At 38.9% G+C, this 20162-nt stretch overlaps 1 protein-coding gene across 1 annotated transcript; it reads left to right on the top strand.

Moving 5' to 3' along the window:
- The first annotated feature begins 5723 nt into the window (after positions 1–5723).
- On the top strand, positions 5724–7198 carry LOC150029594 (uncharacterized). The gene is made up of 4 exons (XM_090296261.1): positions 5724–5931; positions 6048–6172; positions 6267–6370; positions 6514–7198. The coding sequence occupies exons 1-4, from the start codon at positions 5724–5726 to the stop codon at positions 7196–7198; spliced, it is 1122 nt and encodes a 373-aa protein (XP_090152387.1).
- The last annotated feature ends 12964 nt before the right edge of the window (positions 7199–20162 follow it).

A 20162-nucleotide genomic window follows, 5' to 3' on the forward strand; every position in this document is an offset into this window, starting at 1 on the left:
TCCACGTCTGGTGAGTGGTCCTCAAACATGTCCACCGTCATCACAGACCTCGCATACTTCTTCCTCTGTGACGCGGTGCATCCACCACCCGAGAAACCTCCTGCAATGGTGTGGATCTCTCCGTGGGTAGGCATCTCGTGCTGCTGAGCCTCACCACCTGTTGGCTGGGAGCTCGACGCGCCCCCCGTCCTTCTATCCAGCAAGTAATCGTTTAGGAACCCGCTCTTGACCAGATCGTCGAGCTGGTATCCTAAGGCCAAACATGAGTCCACGGTGTGGCCAAAGCCCTGGTGGAATTCGCACCAGGCGTCTGGCTTTGGTCCCAACACCTTGTCGCCCACCTTCTCGGGCGCCTTCAGCCTAGCTGATATATTGGGAATGGCGATCAGGTCCGCCAACCCCATGACAAACTTATGCTTTGGCGGGCGATTGTACTCCCGACGTGCCGGTTGAGGGCGCCCTGGGCCCCTGCCCTTGTTCTTCCTTGGATCATAAGGATGGCGAGTCCTCTGATCCCTCTTGGCCGCCGCTGTCTCCAGCACCCTCTGTGGCTGGATCCTGGTCTGGGCGCGTGGCCTAGCGGGGGCCACGCTTCCCCTCTTCTCGGCGACCTCACTTTCATCGGCGATGTGGGCCACCGCAAGTCGCCTAACCTCAGCAAACGTCGCGGGGTGAGCCCTGATCAACGCCTCGCAGAAGGGTCCCGGCAGCACGCCCTTCTTGAACGCGTAGACCAACATCTCTTCGTCCTTGGCCGGCGAGCGGACCATCTGCGCCCCAAAACGATTCAAGTAGTCCCTGAGGGACTCTCCCTGGTACTGCCTTATGTCGAACAGATCATAAGACACCCTAGGCGGCGCCTTGTTCACTATGTACTGCTCGACGAAGATCTTCGAAAACTGTTGGAAGTTGGTTATGTGGCCTGTAGGCAGGCTCACAAACCATTCCAGCGCTGTTCCCTGGAGTGTGCTCACAAACATCTTGCAGTACACAGCATCCGATCCTCCTGACAGCATCATCTGCGTGTGAAACGTGGTGAGATGTGCCTCAGGATCCTCCACGCCGGTAAAAACAGCTTTCACGGGTACTACACTCGCAGGGATAGGCGTGTCTGTAATCGCCTGAGCGAAAGGCATGGGAAAAACGCGAGGCGGCGTTGACGGGGCGACCTCTTCAGCGACTGGGCGCCCTCGCTGCTCCTGAAGAGCTTGGCGCAATTCCTCAGTAACTCTGCTAAGCTCTTCATTCCTGGCCTGAGAGGCGACCAGGTCCTCGTGCATTTTTGCCTGCTCTATGCGCGAGGCTTCCACATTCGCCTGCAGGGAACGCATGATTTCCACCATCTGCGCCATAGTCATGGCGCCTTCAGCAGCAACGGGCGCAACTGGACTTGAACGGTTGCTTCTCATCTTTCTCATGAAAACTTGACAGATCACAAAGAGCGACAAACAACACCTTCTTCAGCGACGATCGATTCAGCGATCACTAGGTCAGAACTTCACAAAACTCCAAAGAGCTTCAAGAACGCAACCTCAACAGCAAACCTTCACAGAAACTCACGACTCCACCACAAACCACCGTTTCCTCCACGAAAACCCAAACGAGCGGCGAAACTCAGATCTTACCGATTAAAACACGCGTAAGCAGCGAAAAACCTCACCTCACCGAACAAGAACTCAAACGAACGGTGGAAAACGCGAAACTACCGAACAAAACTTAGATGAACGGCGGAATATGGTTGCACCAGCACACAACCACAAAGAAACTGCAGAAACTTCCAAGAACTCACGTTGTGGATGGGAACAGGTTTTACACGGCCCCACGGTGGGCGCCTGATGATCCTGCCTATTGACCAAAACACTAGAGCCTTGCCTCGTCAGTCCTGGATCGACTTCTGCGCCGTGTTAGCCTCTGTCCTTCACCGCGATCCACCTCAAGAACCTGCAAAAGACAGAACAGCGCCGCTGCGGCCGATCACGCTCCGACGCCCAAGTCAGCGACTGAACCACCAATTACTAAGAGAAACTCAAGAACTCTAAGGAACCGTGCAAAGTTCTCTCTCAGCGTACTCAAAACTCACAAGCGTAAAGAAGTAATCTAAATGTGCGTACCTCAGAAGTTCATTAGAAACTCTTATATACCTGCGCACTTTCTCTCTCCAGACAGTTACACTTCTGGACACGTGGCTCGCATCCAGCTCTACACGTGTCACCATCTGGAGCATCCTTGACTTGGGCGCCACTTCTTACTCTTCAGGTTTTTTGGCTAAGTTACTTATGCATGACACAACTCAGTGCATAGTTGCCTTGGAGCGTGATCTCTTCTGAGTGGCGAGTTCGGGTGCCTTCGTACACACATTCCCTGTGGTCTCGCCGGCCGCCTTCACGATCTACTCTTCCTACTTCACCGTGTATGTTCAGATAAGCTGTCCCCCGACCTTATCCTCTGGCTAGCTTAGGAAATGACTATCTGACTTTATCTTCGGCGATGTCCCTGTTTCGGCGATTTCTAATCACTTGGTCGCCTGGGTTCACATCTGGCGACTTCATCTTCAACCCGGTGACCGCCGGTTTAGGTATGCTGGAGATCGGAGCACGCCAACTTAACAACCGGCGACTACACGAGCCCCCCGACTTCCTTCCCTTCTGCCAGCCAGGTGTCCCGTCCAACACGCCTATATAATAGCTTGATGCCTCGTCATCACTTCCGACTACTAGGGCGATACAAAAACCTTTTTGAAATCAAGTGTTTTTCCAACTAAGTGAAAAACAACTTGTTATTTTGTCGAATCAACTGGTTGTTTTACTCTTAGGAGTTTTGAAAAGGTTGAAAACTATTTTAGTTTGGTTGACTTAACTGTCAAGCCAAACAATCGGTTGTTTCGTGGTTTCAACCGATTGTTTCTTTGAAAAGCCTAACAAAATTATGTTTTGAATGTTGAATCTGCTTTAAATGTTTTTCAACTGAATACGCTCCTTCATTAACCAATGTGTTGAAAGTATAAATGGTTTGTTTATGTTTTCAAACAAAAAGAAGAAAACAAATTTGATTTTTCAGTTTGAGAAATTTTGTTTCTAAGATTTGAACATTCACATCAAGCTTTGGTTCCCCCACACCCCCCCCCCCCTCTCATTTAAGGCCATATATTCTAACAAAGAAAGGTGAGATACTTGGGGAATAATATGGCACTCATGACACCCAACCAGGGAGATAGGATGGAGGATATTATCAGAATCAATAAATAGTGGTTCGAAAGTGTTTTCGAGGTTATAGAGCCATGGTCTGATGCACATGTAACAGGTCACAAAGTCATATGGGTTAGATGTTATGGCCTCCCTATATCTTTATGGAATAGGGACTGTTTTTCTAAAGTGGTAGGGGAGGTAACCTCCTCGGTGGATGTCGATAAAGCAACGGAAGAGGGGGATAACCTTGAGTATGCCAGACTCCAGGTGCGCACCCTTAAATCGTGCAATGTGAGATTAAAAAAGGGGATGAAGATCAATGGTCAAATCTTAAATATATACATGGAAGAAGAGCAACCTAATTTCTTAGAAGGTAAATGCAAGTTCACGTATAATCACTATGCATCCTCAAACAGCGTAACCTCATCAGAATCCTTCGTGGAGGGAACTAACTTATCGGAGAAGAGTGTTGATGAAGAGGGCAAGCTAGGGGAGGAGGAGCTGCGATGGCCGGAGGAATTAAAGGAAGGTGGGAAAGGTAACACACCAAATAAGACAAAATTTTCGAATGAGAAGGAAGGGGAAATGCAAGATAATCAGGGGCAGGAGAAAGGTGTCAGTGCTTACATGAATAAGGCAAAGGAGTTGAAGGAAAATTTGCAGGGGTTGCTGCAGGGGAATCAGCTTTGTCCGTATCCCATATGGTCAACATTGCATGCAAAAGTAATTTTGTTCAAGAAGCGTTAACCAACCTACTTGTAGCTTTGGAGGCATCAAATTGTAGCAAAGCTAAAAAGTGTGTGGGCCACGAGGGGTATGGGATGATGGCCCATCAGGAGAGAGGGGTAGAGCCCATACGGGAAGAAGATAGCCCACACTATGTATCCAATGCCTCCGCCCATTCGACGTCTGGTACAAATCGAAGGGAGGCAGAAGGGGACATGGAGTGCGACATGCATCTATCAACGTTGTGTGAAGATGGGGCTGACAAAGAGAATTTGCATGGGGAGGATTCCGAAGAAAATTCTAGATGGGAAAAAAGGTGTGTAGAAAATAGATAGTCTGGGAGGAGAGAGGTTGCTATCGGCCGATTAGAAGGGGACTCGGTGCAAGGGGAGAAGTGCGTTACAGATTCCAACAGCGACGACAGATCTAACCAAAGGGGCGGTGACAACCAGGATGAACAAATTGCGACTCTTGGTGAAGAAGAAGGCGCAAAGGAGGCCAGCTATGTAATACCAATTAGGCATAGAAGGCGTAAAGGGCTGTGGGAGTTGGGAAAATCCAGTAGGAGGTCGCAGGGAAAAATCCGACTTGAAGCAGTAAACATATCCGATGAAAGTTGTAGAGATTCAAGGGTCAATAAAATCTCTAATATTGTGTCTGATGGAGATATTGCTAAAGGAAATAGCAGATGTAGGAAGGATGGAAAAGACGAAGAACCACTTGATCTTTGGGTGGCTGGAAAATGGCTCGGGGTTGCTTGTCAAGAGGATGAGGATGATGTGGTTAAGGAAATAGAAAAATGGAAGCAAGAGATCTTGAGGTTTTGAAGAAGCATGAGGAGGGAAATAAGGGGAGTTTTATATGATCATAGCAAACTTGAATATAAGAGGAGCGAGAGGGGGAACCAAGGCTAAATACTTGAAAAACATTATTTTTAAGGAGTGGGTGGAAGTGGTGTGTCTACAAGAAACCCAAATAACTGAGTTTTCGAATGCGCGTTGCTTTGCTTTGTGGGGGAATAATGAGATGGGTTGGATACACAACGAAGGTATAAGCGGGGCTGGAAGCATGTTAGTAATGTGGCACAAACAAGCATTCATATGTGAAAGGCATGTGGAGGGTAGGGGGTTTATTGCAATATTCGGCCAGCATACTAGCACAAAGCTAAAATGCGTGGTGGTTAATGTGTATGCGGCTTGCAATATGACTGACAAGGTGGCCTTGTGGGAGGAACTAACAAATATGAAAAATACCAATCTGATCTGAGCATGGTGTTTTTGTGGAGATTTTAATGCGGTTAGATGTGCAGACGAAAGAAAAGGTGTAGGAGAAAGGGGTAGCCAAAAGAGTGAGATCAAAGATTTTAATAATTTCATTAAAAGGAACCTTCTGGTGGAACTGTCGGTAGTGGGCAAGAAGTATACATGGTTCAAGGCGAATGGTACAATAAAAAGTAGACTAGATAGAGTGTTGGTGTGTGATGATTGGCTACACAAATGGCCTATGGAAAAACAATACATCCAACCAAGAGAGGTGTCGGACCATTGTGCAATAGTGGTGAAATGTGTCTCAAAAGATTGGGGACCCAGACCCTTCAGGACAATAGATTCTTGGCAAATGGAGCCCAAATTCAAGGACATGGTAAAAGCTAAGTGGAGTTCGTATGCAGTTCAAGGAGACAACATAACAAAGCTAAAAAACAAGTTGAAATGTCTTAAGTGGGACCTCAAAGTATGGAATAGAGACGTTTCTGGACATTTAGCACTGAGAAGAAAAGGGTTTTGAAGGAAATTGAGGTTCTCGATAACCAAGATGATGGTTAAGGAAGTTGTGTGGATGTGTGAGGGGTCAAAAAGCCCAGGCCCAGATGGCTATAACTTCAACTTTATTAAACACAATTGGGAGGCTCTAAAGCAGGACATCTTAGATGCAGTACACTTCTTTCAAGACTCTGGACGCATGCCAAAGGGGAGTAATGCATCGTTCATAGCACTTGTGCCCAAAGTGAAGGATCCTCAATGTTAGATCATCACAGATCCATATCTTTTGTGGGTTCTCTCTATAAAATTATATCCAAAGTGTTGTCCTGTCGTATGAAGAAAGTGCTAGCCTCGGTCATTGATGAATGTCAATCAGCCTTTCTGAAGGATAGAGGGCTTCTTGATAGTGTATTAGTACCTAATGAGGTTATTGATGAGCTAAGGAGGTGTGGTAGCAGAGGTTTGTGTCTAAAAATTGACTATGAGAAGGCGTACGATTCAGTGAGTTGGGCTTTCCTATTTGAGATGTTGCAGAGGCTGGGTTTCCATACGAAATGGATCTTGTGGATTAGAGGTTGTTTGGAATCTGCAACAGTGTCAATCTTGGTTAATGGAAGTCCTACTTCAAAGTTCAAAGTCTCTACTCCTAGCACATTTCCTGTTTATTGTGGTTGCTGAAGGGTTAACTGGGCTTGTTAGGTAGGCACTGAGAGCCAATGTGCTTGTAGGAATCTAGGTGGGTAGGAAGGAGGTCGATGACAGCATACTACAATTCGCTGATGATACCTCTTCCTATGTGAAGACTCATACTCTAACGTATTCACTATAAAAGCAATACTCAGGTGCTATGAATTGGCCTCGGGATTGAAGATCAACTTCCATAAGTCAAAGCTTGTAGGAATCAATGTTGGAATTCAGACCCTTGAGGTTTATGCAAAGAGCTTACATTGTACTATAATGAGGGTACCCTTTAAATACTTGGGGCTGGAAATAAGAGGAAATCCCAAGAAGAAAAAGCATTGGGAGCTGATTATAGAAAAGATAAACACAAAGCTTAATGGTTGGAAGGGGAGTTTTTTGTCTATGGCTGGCAGAATATGCCTAATTAAATCAGTATTTACATCTCTAACGTTATATTACTTTTCCTTCTTCAAGGCGCCTAAAACGGTGTGTGATAGAATTATCAGTATTCAAAGAAGATTCATGTGGGGCTGGGGAAGGGAGAACAGGTCGATACCATGGGTGAGCTGGGAGAAAATATGCAGTCCTTTGGAGAAGGGAGGGCTGTTAGTTAAAGATGTTAAGAAATTCAATGGTTCTCTTTTAGCGAAGTGGAAGTGGAGGCTTATGAGAGGAGAAAAGGGATTGTGGAAAGAAGTCTTGTTGTCTGAGTATGGTATGGACCTAGAACAAAGTCGTAGCAATGAGAAGAAATACTCTTGGTGGTGGAGAGACCTATGTAAGAGTTGTGGTGAGGGAGAAGATGTATGTTGGTTTCATAGTGCAATTGGTTGGAAGTGGGGATAAGGTGAGATTTTGGGAGGATGCATGGGCTGGCAGTAGATCTCTACGAAATATTTTCCCTATGCTCTTTTCGTTATCGGTCAAAACTGTAAGAAAGTATGGCTTTAAACTAGAGGGGGGTGAATGGTTTAAAGAGGGTTTTCGCAAACTTTTAAGTCTAGAATGAAATTACTTTGAGAAAACTTGATTCAGAATTCAGTTTTCCAAAAACACAAAGCAATTTAGCACAGCACCAGAGAAACAATCGGTTGTTTCGCAGAAACAATCGGTTGTTTATACCAGTTCACAATATAAACTGAAATTAAACAGTTCAAGGGATAGAAAGATTGAACGCACAGGTTTACACTGGTTCACTCTTAACCAAGAGCTACATCCAGTCTTCCCAGAAACCACTGGGGAATCCACTAAGCAATCAACCCTAAATTACTTACAACACCACCAAAGAAGTGACCTTGATCCCCTCAAGACACACACTTCCTTTGGCTCAGCACAAACACCACTAAGAATGTTGATCTTGACAACCTCAAGAACACACAGCACTTCTCAGCTTCACACACAGTTTCTTCAAAGTACAAAAGGATTACACTTGTTACAGAAAGATTTGAAATCAATACAAGATGAAAATCCTATTCCACACTCTCTTGATCCAAGCAAACTTCAACTCTTCAAAAGCAAAATCAGTGAAAAACTCAAATCTGTTTTTCTTTGATTAAATCCCAATTCTTGTTTGTTACACAAACATAACAAACTATTTATTGCTTTCAAAGACTGGTCAAAGCATTTAAAACTGGAGCGTTATCAGTTATAAAATCATTTAATGCTCAGTCAAAGCACAAAACAGTTTTCTGTTATGGTCCCAAAACAAACAATCGGCTGAATACTTGAATCAATTGGTTGTTTTGGTTTGACAGCAAGTCAACCATCAAAAACAGTTTTCAACCTTTCTAAAAACACCTAAGTATAAAACAATCGGTTGTTTCGACAAAACAACATGTTGTTTTTCACTTAGTTTGGAAAACACTTTCAATTAAAAGGTTTAAGAATGCTTAAGCTTTGGATTCAATCAAGAGTGGATTTACACAGAAAATCTACCCCGGATCCTATTCTAAAACACCTTTGCAACAGCAAGCACAACCAGCCTCCCATCAAACTTCAAAGGGGTTTGGATTCTTCAAAGCTTGAACACACTTGATTCTACAATCTCCCCCTATTTGATGAAGACAAATCCTTGGTTGCTTGTGTTGGATTTGATTGAATCTGAAGCAGTTCCTGCAAAAATAGCATATATACAATCCATTGCTTCCTACAACAGCAGGTTAGATTTTCACATGTTCAAAACAATATTCCAGACAAACAATCGGTTGTTTCTATCAGCATAAGCAAAAATAGTTTTAATATCAGAGATTTCAGCAGTTTTAAACACTTCCAGAGAAAAATACACAAGAACCAATCAATTCTCCCCCTATTTGTCTTCACAAATAGACTCTAACAGGTATTAAAACCGATTTAGGAAAGATTTTGAAGGTCAAGGATACCTAACTCATTTCTCAAAAAGAAGAACCTCTCTTTTGGTAAAGGTTTTGTGAAGATATCTGCTAGCTGCAGTTTTGTCTTGAAAAACTTCACTGCAAGTCCCCATTGCTCACATGATCCCTGATGAAATGATGGCGTATCTCAATATGCTTAGTTCTTGAGTGCTGAATCTGATTTTTGGTAAGATTGATAGCACTTGTATTGTCACACATCAAAGGGACCTTGCTGATTTGAAATCCAAAGTCTGCAAGTTGTTGTTTGAGCCATAGAATCTGTGCACAAAAGCTTCCAACAGCTATGTACTCAGCCTCAGCAGTAGAGAGAGCCACAGATGCTTGTTTCTTGCTATGCCATGAGATGAGGCTTGAACCAAGAAGGTGGCAAGTGCCACTTGTGCTTTTCCTATCTAGCTTGCATCCTGCAAAATCAGAATCTGAATAGCCAATTAAATGAATGGGAGAGTGAGAAGGATACCATAACCCAACAATTGATGTTCCTTTGAGATATTTCAAAATTCTCTTTGCAGCTTTGAAGTGTGACTCCTTCGGATTTGCTTGATATCTTGCACAAAGACATACCGCAAACATAATGTCCGGTCTACTTGTTGTTAGATAGAGCAAAGAGTCAATCAAACCTCTGTATTTAGTTTGATCTACCCCTTTTCCAACAGCATTTGCATCCATGTAGTAGCTTGATGGCATTGGTGTGCTTGCTTCCTTGCAACTCTCCATTTCAAATTTCTTGAGAATCTCTTTACAATACTTTGATTGGCATAGAAAGATTCCATCCTTTGTTTGCTTAACCTGCAATCCAAGAAAGAAAGACAATTCTCCCATCATAGACATTTCAAACTCACCTTTCATAGCAGCCACAAATTCTTCACACAAACTATCTTGTGTAGCACCAAAGATGATGTCATCAACATAGATTTGCACAAGGATAATTTCAGAATTTGACTTTTTGATTAAGAGATTCTTGTCAATCATTCCCCTTTCATAGCCATGAGACAAAAGAAAGTTGCTAAGCCTTTCATACCACTGCCTAGGAGCTTGCTTCAGCCCAAACAAAAACCTTTTTCAGCTTGAAGATATGATTGGGATATTGGTGATCTTCAAAGCCCGGTGGTTGATCCACATACACTTCCTCATTGATGTATCCATTTAAAAAGGCACTTTTGACCTCCATTTGAAAGAGTTTAAAGCCACTCATACATGCAAAAGCCAGCGGCAACCTCAAAGCTTCCAATCTTGCAACAGGAGCAAAGGTTTCACCATAATCAATTCCCCCCTCTTGATTGTAGCCTTTGGCAACTAGCCTTGCTTTGTTCCTTGTGATCACACCATCCTCATCCAGTTTGTTTCTAAACACCCACTTCGAACCAATGATGTTCATCTCAGCTGTTTTAGGGACAAGAAACCATACCTCATTCCTTGCAAACTGATTCAGCTCTTCATGCATAGCTTCAACCCACTTTTCATCCTTGAGAGCTTCATCAATTGACTTTGGTTCAATTTAAGAGACAAAAGCAGTGTGCCTGCAGAACTTTGAGATGGAGCTACGTGTTGAGACACCTTCCTTTATTTGCCCAATGATGTTCTCCACTGACAGATCTCTAAGAATCCTCCATTCTTGGGGCAACTCACTCTGCTGCAGAATTTCAATCGGTTGTTTGAAGGAATCAACCGGTTGTTTTTCTGCACAGATGTCTAGCTTCTCCATACTTGTGTTCTGCTCATCCTCTTCAGCACTATTCTTCTATATTTGAATGCTTTTGTGATCCACTTCATCAAAGACAACATGAACAAACTCTTCTACAGTCATTAGCCTCTTATTGTAGATTCTGTATGCATGACTAGTTAGAGAATAGCCTATGAAGATACCATGGTCAGCTTTTTCATCAAACTTCCCTAGGTTTTCCTTTCCATTGTTGAGAACAAAATAGTTGCAACCGAAAACTATGAGGTGATTGATGTTTGGCTTCCTTCCATTGAAGAGTTCATAAGGAGTCTTTTTCAGAATTGGCCTAATTAGCACTTTATTCATCACATAGCAAGAGGTGTTAACTACATCAGCCCAAAAATACTTAGGAAGAGAATATTCACTTAGCATTGTTCTAACTAGTTCTTCAAGGGACCTGTTCTTCCTCTCCACCACACCATTCTGTTGTGGAGTTCTTGGAGCTGAAAAATTGTGCAGAATTCCCATCTTTTCACAGAACTTGCTGAACTTTTCATTTTGGAATTCACCTCCATGATCACTTCTTATTGAGCCTATGTTATTGTTCTTTGTATTTTGCAAGCTTCTTGAATACAGAGAAGGCATCACTTTTTTATTCCAATAAGAGAGTCCAAGTGAACCTAGAAAAATCATCCACAATAATAAGAGCATAATAGTTTCCACCAAGGCTCATGGTTCTTGAAGGTTCAAAACAATCCATGTGAAGTAGCTCAAAAGGTTTTCAAGAAGAAACAACATTTTTTATTTTAAAAGAATTTTTCACTTGTTTCCCCTTTTGGAAAGCTTCACAAATGTGGTCCTTCTCAAACTTGAGCTTTGGCAGCCCTATCACAAGATCTTTAGAAATCAACTTGTTCAAGTGGTTCATGTGAATGTGAGCAATTCTTCTATGCCAAAGCCAAGACTCATCATGCTTGGATATAAGACAACCAATTGAACAAGGTGAAGAGATATCTAGAAGATAAATTATTGATTCTCTTACCAATCAACATTACCTCTTTTGTGTTAGGAAGACAGATTTTACAGGAGTTTATTTTGAAGATAACCTGATCTCCTTTGTCACACAATTGACTAATGCTCAGCAGATTGTGCTTTAATCCTTCTACATAGAGAACATCATGAATGACCAAGATATTTTTGTCTCCTATGGATCCTCTCCCAAGAATCCTCCCCTTATTGTTGTGCTCATAGGTAACGTGCCCTTCTGGCTTAAAGGAGATGCTTAGAAACTTTGATTTGTCCCCAGTCATGTGCTTGGAGCACCCACTATCTAGGTACCATTGTTGCATGCTCTCCTCCAAGGTTTCCTACAAAGAAGATTTTCAAGTACAAAGATTTGGTCCCCTTATGAAATGTGGGTCCATTTGGTTTACATTTATCATTTGAACCGTTACTACACTTGGGAATCCACTTCATAAAGCCCCTAGGAACAACATATTTTCTGATTTTACAGAATCTGACAGAATGGCCTTTTTTCGTGCAGTAGAAGCATGTAACAATTGGTTGTTTCGACAGATCAATCAGTTGTTTTTCAGGCAGTTTCGAAAATGACTTTGAAAATCTATCTTGCTTGTTCTATGGGTTAAAACCCAATCCAGCTTTTCCAAAAACACAGTTTTGAGATGTCAAGACATTCTCAAAGTTGGATTGACCTTTAGAAAGCTTATCCACAATTTTAACAAGATAATGAATGAACTTTCTTTTCAAGATTTTCGCAATTTTCACAAATAAGAGTATCACTCTTGCAAGAGGAGCTTTTGTAAACTATTTCAAGGTTTTCAAAATTTGTTTTTTAATTTTCCAATTCCTCTTCCAGTGTTTTGACTTTGTTTTCAAGCCAGCTATTCATTCCCTTTAACTGGTTTTTCAAGAAGGCCAATCGGTTAGCTTCTTCATGTGTTTCTTGAAAAGCTTGAAGCAATTGACTGTAATTTTCAGAGTTTGAGGAGTTAGAAGAACTTACACTACTTGATTCATCTTCCTTTTTGGCCATGAAGCAGAGGTTGAGGCTTTTTCTGTTTTTCCTCCTTTTCCTTCGTGCTTGACTTCTTGATCTTACTTCCTTTGATTCATTGATGTTCCCATGAGTAGCTTTGAGTGTGTCCCACATCTCTTTAGCAGATATGCATTTTGATATCCTGAAAAACTCATTAGTATCTAGTGCATAAGCTATTATGTTTTGAGCAACACAATCAAGCTTGGCCATCTTACATTCTTCATTGGTCCATTGGGACCAAGGTTTTGCAATAAAAGATCCATTCTTTTTAAGCTTTGGAATGAAAGGGCCATTTTCGATTGAATCCCAAATTCCTTGATCAATAGATTCAACAAAGATTTTCATTCTAGCCTCCCAATACTTATAATTCAAACCACAGAATAAAGGTGGTTTGTGGATTGAAGCACCTTCCTCAAAAGATAGTTTTCCAGCCATAGAAAAAGATTTTCGGATCAAACTTGATTATCTTTCAAGTACCAAGCTCTGATACCAATTGTAAGAAAGTATGGCTTTAAACTAGAGGGGTGAATGGTTTAAAAAGGGTTTTCTTAAACTTTTAAGTCTAGAATGGAATTACTTCGAAAAAACTTGATTCAGAATTCAGTTTGCCAAAAACACAAAGCAATTTAGCACAACACCAGAAAAACAATCAGTTGTTTATACCAGTTCACAATATAAACTGAAATTAAAGAGTTCAAGGGATAAAGAGATTGAACACACAGGTTTATACTGGTTCACTCTTAACAAAGAGCTACATCCAGTCTTCCCAGAAACCACTGGGGATTCCACTAAGCAATCAACCCTAAATTACTTACAACACCACCAAAGAAGTGACCTTGATCCCCTCAAGACACACACTTCCTTTGGCTCAGCACAAACACCACTAAGAATGCTGATCTTGACAACCTCAAGAACACACAACACTTCTCAGCTTCACACACAGAGTGATAGAGATCAAATAAGGGAGGATTTTACTAATGGAGGAAGAGGTCATTCACCCAAACATTTGAAGTTCTTCCTTCTAGTCTTCTCAAAAATTAAAGAAGAATTAAAATAAAGAGAGGACCAAACCTAAAGCCAAAAGAAGACTCAAGAATGGGCTTCAATTAATATCTCTCTTTATAGTTTCTTTTGTATAAATTTGTTAATAATATAGAATAGTGTTTAGGTAGGTGCTAAGAGGGAAACCTAAAGATACCTCTTGTGTAAAGCATCTTTAGATATTAGCTTTAGAAAATTCTAGAAAGATATCCCTTCCTCCTTCACTTTAGGCGCTAGAAGTGGAAGAGTTACAAGGGAACTTTAGTTAGCTTCTTTTGTAAGCCTCTTGTACTTTCATGACTGGTCCTTCTCCTATATAAGGAGGACTTGAGTCTTTCTAATACAGATTTGATATTTTGAGTAAAGAAATTCTCCCAAATTGGTGAGTGATAGAGAGACTTGTGTCTTTTCTTCTTCTAGTCTCATCTTGAGTGCATCTTGGAACCTCAAGTGGCGGCATCTACACTCATCTTGGAGCCTTACATCCTTCAAGTGGCATGTTCATCTCCAAGAACTCCAACCACATAAGTTCCCTATTTCATTTCATCTTCTTCATCCATTTTCCCTTCATTCCAAATTACCCATTTTTGTTCTACTTGTTTGTTTTCACTTTCAATCGGTGCAATCTCTTCCTTATGATGTCCTCTTTCATTTGCTGTACTTTACATTCTTGTAGTTACCTTTCTGTTTTAGGTTTATTTTTGGGTATTTCTTGTTGTTTTCTTGTTGTTCTTACATTGTGTTTGTGTCATTTTGATTTGTGAATCCTTATTAGTTTTGTCAAAGTCATGTTTCTCCCAAAATGTTATCAATTCCATGTGGTCCTTTTGTTGTAATTTTTGTTTCTTGATTTTGTGTTCAGTACAGTTTTATGTGTTTGTTTCTTGATCCTTTGGTGCATTTTCTTGTGGTTGGGTAACCAATTCTGGTAGGGTGGGTGTCCAGTTTTGCCACAGGTGTAATATATGGCCCATATTACACCGATTAAGCCATCTAACTGGTGTAATATAGGGCCTATATTCAAAAACATTTTGATTTTTTTTTCATGAAGAGTGGGTGGCCATAAACGTCACAGAAGTGACAATTTACAGGCACACGGGTAACCAGTTTTGCGTGTGCCAGTACATGTGGAGGAACTTGTGGTTGGGTAACTAGTTCGAGTAGAGTGGGTGTCCAATTCTACCATGGGTGTAATATATGACCCATATTACACCAGTTAAGCCATCTAACCGGTGTAATATATGCCCCATATTAAAAAACTTTATAAAAAAATTTTCATGAAGAGTGGGTGGCCATAAACGTCACACAAGTGACCACTTACAGACACACACATAACTAGTTTTTCGTGTGCCAGTACATGTGGAGGAACCTCTGGCTAGGAAACTAGTTCTGGTAGGGTGGGTGTCCAGTTCTACCATGGGTAACCACGTGGTTAGCCCAAAGGGTAGTAATGGCGAAATTGAAAGTGATTGAGGAGTAAGGGTGAGTTTTTAATGTTGTGGGGGTGATGCAAAAGCAATTTCTGACTCATTTGAGACAGTTGATGCTGTGAAAAGTTGGTGGTCATAAACATAACACAGGTGGCTAGTTACACAAACACAAGAGTAACCACTTTGATTGTGACAATAGGTCTGCAAGAAGCTATGTCGTATATTACACCGGTTGGCTCGAGTAACCGGTGTAATATAGGTCCAGTTCTGATAGGTGAGTGAAGCCAATGACATTGAACACTTGAACAACAAACAAAAGAAGCATCGGTGACCGCACAAGAAAGACGTTTATGGTTTGTGTTTCGCTTGCTCTACTGCTTGGTTTGTGCTTTCCGCTACTTCTTTCTCTCTCCCTCCGACGAGGCCGCTGCTTCTTTCTCCCTTTCGTTCGAAACTTTTATGCTTCCGTACCTGCACTCCAACGCTAAACCCTTACACTCTTACAAAATTGCTCTCAGTGTCACATCACTCCCATAAGAATTACAAAAAGTCCAACTGCCACATCCTCATCTAATGCCATGTCTACGGCGTCAAGTGTGTGTTAGTAGACAGAGGGTATTAACAAAACATTTTCGTAAAAAAAATTAAAATTGTTAGTGAATATTGAAATGCATTTTTGGTACAGGTAAAAGAAATTGGTATTGGTAATTCTTTGAACATGTTTTTGATGCCCTCCTAGTACAATGACTATTTTTTTTTCTGAAATCTCTTAATTAATCCATTTATTACCACTTTTTTCAGGATAAATCTAATTTTTTAAAAATTCCATATTTAAACCAAGTCTCAATTTATTTAGAGTCTTAAAATTGTTAATTGATTTCTGAATTCAATGATGAATTTACTATTAAATTTGCATGCCGATTTCTATGCATGTATTTAATATAATTAATATGAAAATATAAATTTTTAAATTAAATATATTTAAAAAATAATTTTAAAAACATATTTAAATTTTAAAAATATTAATATTTTCAATGTTATAAAACCTTTTAAATTTATGAATACTATAAAAAAATGATAATAAAAGACGATTAATAATAACCATTTCAAAATTAATTTAATGTAAATGAATATAATATTTAAAATATTTAAGTTTATAGTTAATGAGAACTTTTGTCTCACATAAATCCTTTTCCAAAAATATTTCTCAAATAATTTAAATAGATAACAAAATAATTGATAAAAAAATATACTTTTTACATTTTATTTATCATCTTTTAAGTAATTAATTATATTAAAATTCGTTTGAATTAGAAAATAAAAATACTTAATATAAATTAATATTAAATGGATTTTTTAATTTAATTTTAATATAAATTTTTATTATTTTTTATAATGATTAATATAAAAAGTTAATGAAACAAAAAGATAAGCAAACATAAAAACAAACATAATATAAACCAGATGTTATGTTTATTTAACCGATTGAGTTATTATAAAAATAAACTAGAAGATAATAGTACAGTTTAAAAGATAGAGGTAGAGAGAATCACACAAAAAATTTATATTGGTTCACTTTTAACCAAGAGCTATATTTAGTTTCTAATGAGATACTGAGATTTTACTAAATCAAAATCAAAAATTACATAAGAACTACGCACAATAGCTTTGGTCCTTGAACCTTTCAAGAAAAACAAACTCTCATAGACATAACAGAAAAATCAAAAACCCTATCTGGATTTGCCCTAAGAACATAATATAAGAAAATATGAAACGAAAGCACCTGAGTCTTTTATAGAATATGAAAACAGAGAATTACAAACATAGGAAACATTTCTTCAGACAACATGATAATCCAAGATTAAAAATAACCTCAAAGACTTTTTTTTGCAATTTGTTTTCTCAAGAAATTCATTACTTTAAAATGTTCAGAAAACACCTTTTATAGGTTATAATGATTGTCAAAATCAGTTTTTCCATTAATGAAAATAGTTGTGTCAATTAAACCCAGATTGGAAATCATAACAAAATTTGTTAAAACATTTAGTTGATTCTTTAAAATAATTGACTGATTTCATTTAGAAGAATAAATTAAGTTTAAAACACTTGATTTATTTATCGAAATAACTAGTTCATTTCATTAAACTGAAAATAAAAAAAGATTTAATATTAAAGTCTTAAGGTCAAGTATACAAATATTTCTTTTAAATCATTAAAAAAAATTAGTATTTTCAATCAGTTGATACGATAAATCAATCTGTCAAAATACTTTACTAAAGTCACAAGGCTTCAATGTAAGTGATTTTAACCGATTAAAAACTTGAATCAACTTATTTAAAAACATAACAAATTTTAAAACATTTTCTTAGAGATGTCTTGAAGCATAATGCATAGTGATGAATATACTGCAAAATCTACCTAAGCACACACATGCACAACTTTGCAGACCATGGTTGAGCTTTGAGCACATCAAATCCATCCACTTTAGTGAACAATCTCCCCCTATTTGTTGAAGACAAAACATTGATGTTGTGTAGATTTTGCAAAAGATGAAGTCCTGCAAAACAAGGAAATACCAAGCAATCCAAACAACATACGCAGATAACACAAAATATTTAAAATATAAAACAAAATCCAACAACAGTGTTTTAACAACAACCATTTTTTTCTCCTCCATTTGTCTTCAACAAATAGACAAACTATGGAGAGACTAAAATAACAACAAAGAAAATTTAATCACCATGATGGTAGAGAATTGACAGTTGCTCCTACATTGCTTCAATTTGCTGATCAAGGTGTTCAAACCTTGCTTCAACCCTTTCATAATGTTCCTTCTGTGTTACAGAGATAAAATCAAGCTTGTTCACCATGAATCTTTTGAAACTTGAAAGCATTTTACTTCTTTCAAATGGAGGAACATATGGTATCAAGGCTTGCAAGTTGTAATCTTTAGCAACTCCACTTTTTCCACTGGATCCAACACCATGACTTGATCCAGCCATAGGGTTGTCATTTTCTTTGCTTACCCACCTGTCATTCATTTTCACAGGTCTTTCCTTACTTCCTTTAAGTTCTTCTCTTTCAACCAGTTGAAAGATAGCATCTTAGGAGTGTTTATTATTTTCTTACTCATCTCATGGAGGAAAACTTCAATTTGTTCATTATCATCAGAGAACCAAGTCTCCAGGTCACCAGCCCTTGTTGTGCCATTTGAAGCTCATGTCTTCTTTTGTTTTGAAGGGTGAGAGGATGCCATTTATGATCTTTGATGAAATGATGTCTAATTTCAATGTGCTTTGTCCTTGAGTGTTGTATTTGATTCTTAGTAAGATTAATTGCATTAGTATTGTCACACAATAAAGCACATTGCTTAGCTTTAATTTAAAGTCTTCAAGTTGTTGCTTAATCCATAATATTTAAGCATAGCAGCTGCAAGCAACAATATACTCAGCCTTTGCAGTGGAAAGAACAACACAGGCTTGTTTCTTGTTGTGCCAAAAGGGTGGAACCTATAAGATGGCATGTACCACTTGTACTCTTCCTATCTAGTTTGCATCTTGCAAAATCCGAATTAGAATATCTAATGAAATTTATAGTAGAGTTAGAAGGATAACATAGACATACTGATAAGTGTCATATTTCAGTAATATTACATATTAAATTACGGACACTTATGTGTATTTATTGATAAAATAACTATAATTTAACCCTTAATTTATGAATTTAAACATTTTTATACATTTTGTGATTATAATATGAATAAGGACGATTTATTTTCAAATTTGTGTTAATTTCATAATTTTATGGAAAAATGGAAATGTAAGGGCTAAAGGATAATAGACAAGATAAAAAGGGAAGGTTGGAACGCTCAAAACTCGCCCAAAAACTCGCCTAAGTCAGAAGCACTCTAGAGTAACTCACCCAAGCGAGATCACTCTAGAGAAGTTGGGTTTTTTCTCGTCCAACTCGCCCAGACGAACCCAATCATGCCCAGGCGAGAAGTCACTTAGACCAAACCCAACTAGGTAAAATATGAGGCATAAGGCACAACCCTAGACATCATTGGGAAAATAGAATGTGAAAAAAACCTTAGAGGAGGCAACCGTCAAGGAGAAATATCATGGATATTATTTTCTTGCTTTTCATGCTTGTAATGGCCAACATGAGTCATTGTGGTTCTTGAACCCTTCAAGAACAAGGCACACACAATGCTGAAAAAAACTCTATTTCAGAAGCAAAAACACTCCAAGAAACCCTATCAAGAAGTGTCCATACAACCACCTTTACACAAGAATGAATGAGGAAAGAAAAGACTTGAAAAGAGTGTACAAGAACCCAAAACAACAACACTTTTCTGCAACACAGTAATGATAGAACCTCAAACCTTGACCAAGGCACAGAATGAACAAGCATACTTGAATTCCTTTAAGAGAACCTTTTAAGAAAACATTCAAAGCTTTTATCTCTTAATAAAAACTCTTTGATCTGTGGTAAAAAAACGTGATCACCCAGTCATTTTTCATGTGAGATGTGCCTCTCTTTATATAGAAAACAATTTATAACAATTTTTCAAAAACAGTTGAAAGTTGTTATAATAAGAATAGGTTGAAGTTAAAATAAACGGTTGTTTTTTTTAAAGCAAAAAATGATTTTTAAACCACTTCCAACTCATCTTACTGTAATAAAGGGATAAAACAAACTATTTGGTGCCCTAACAGAATTTTGAAAAAAAACTTTAACAAAAGAGCACCAATTCATAAATAAATCTATTATTTTACAAATTAACAGATTTATTTTTATGCAGTAACCTGATTTTTTAGAGAACTTAAGGTAGTTGATAGAAGAACTTAGAAAAACATTTTGTGCTTGATCTTACCACCTTGGTTAGGGACATGAAGTAGGCCACGCAGCAACAGATCACCTTAAACTAACTCTAACCTATTATGACCACTAATAACATCATCACTAATCTTCAAAGTAAACAATACAATTTTCTACATCAAACACACTAGCACTTGCAGAGAAGAAGCTTCATCCATCTTCAACATATTCATCCAGTTATTTTTCTAGACTAAGTTCCAGCTTTTGCAAAATGGTGCTTTGATCGTTTTCTTCTACACATTTCTTTAAAGAATCTTGTTCTGCATGGTTAGTCTCATCAAATACAACATGAACAAATTTTTCAATAGTCATCAATATTTTGTTATAGACTCTATATGCATGACTACTT

This window comes from Phaseolus vulgaris, chromosome 1 (genome assembly GCF_051622355.1).
Source record: "Phaseolus vulgaris cultivar YP4 chromosome 1, ASM5162235v1, whole genome shotgun sequence".
Lineage (NCBI taxonomy): Eukaryota > Viridiplantae > Streptophyta > Magnoliopsida > Fabales > Fabaceae > Phaseolus > Phaseolus vulgaris.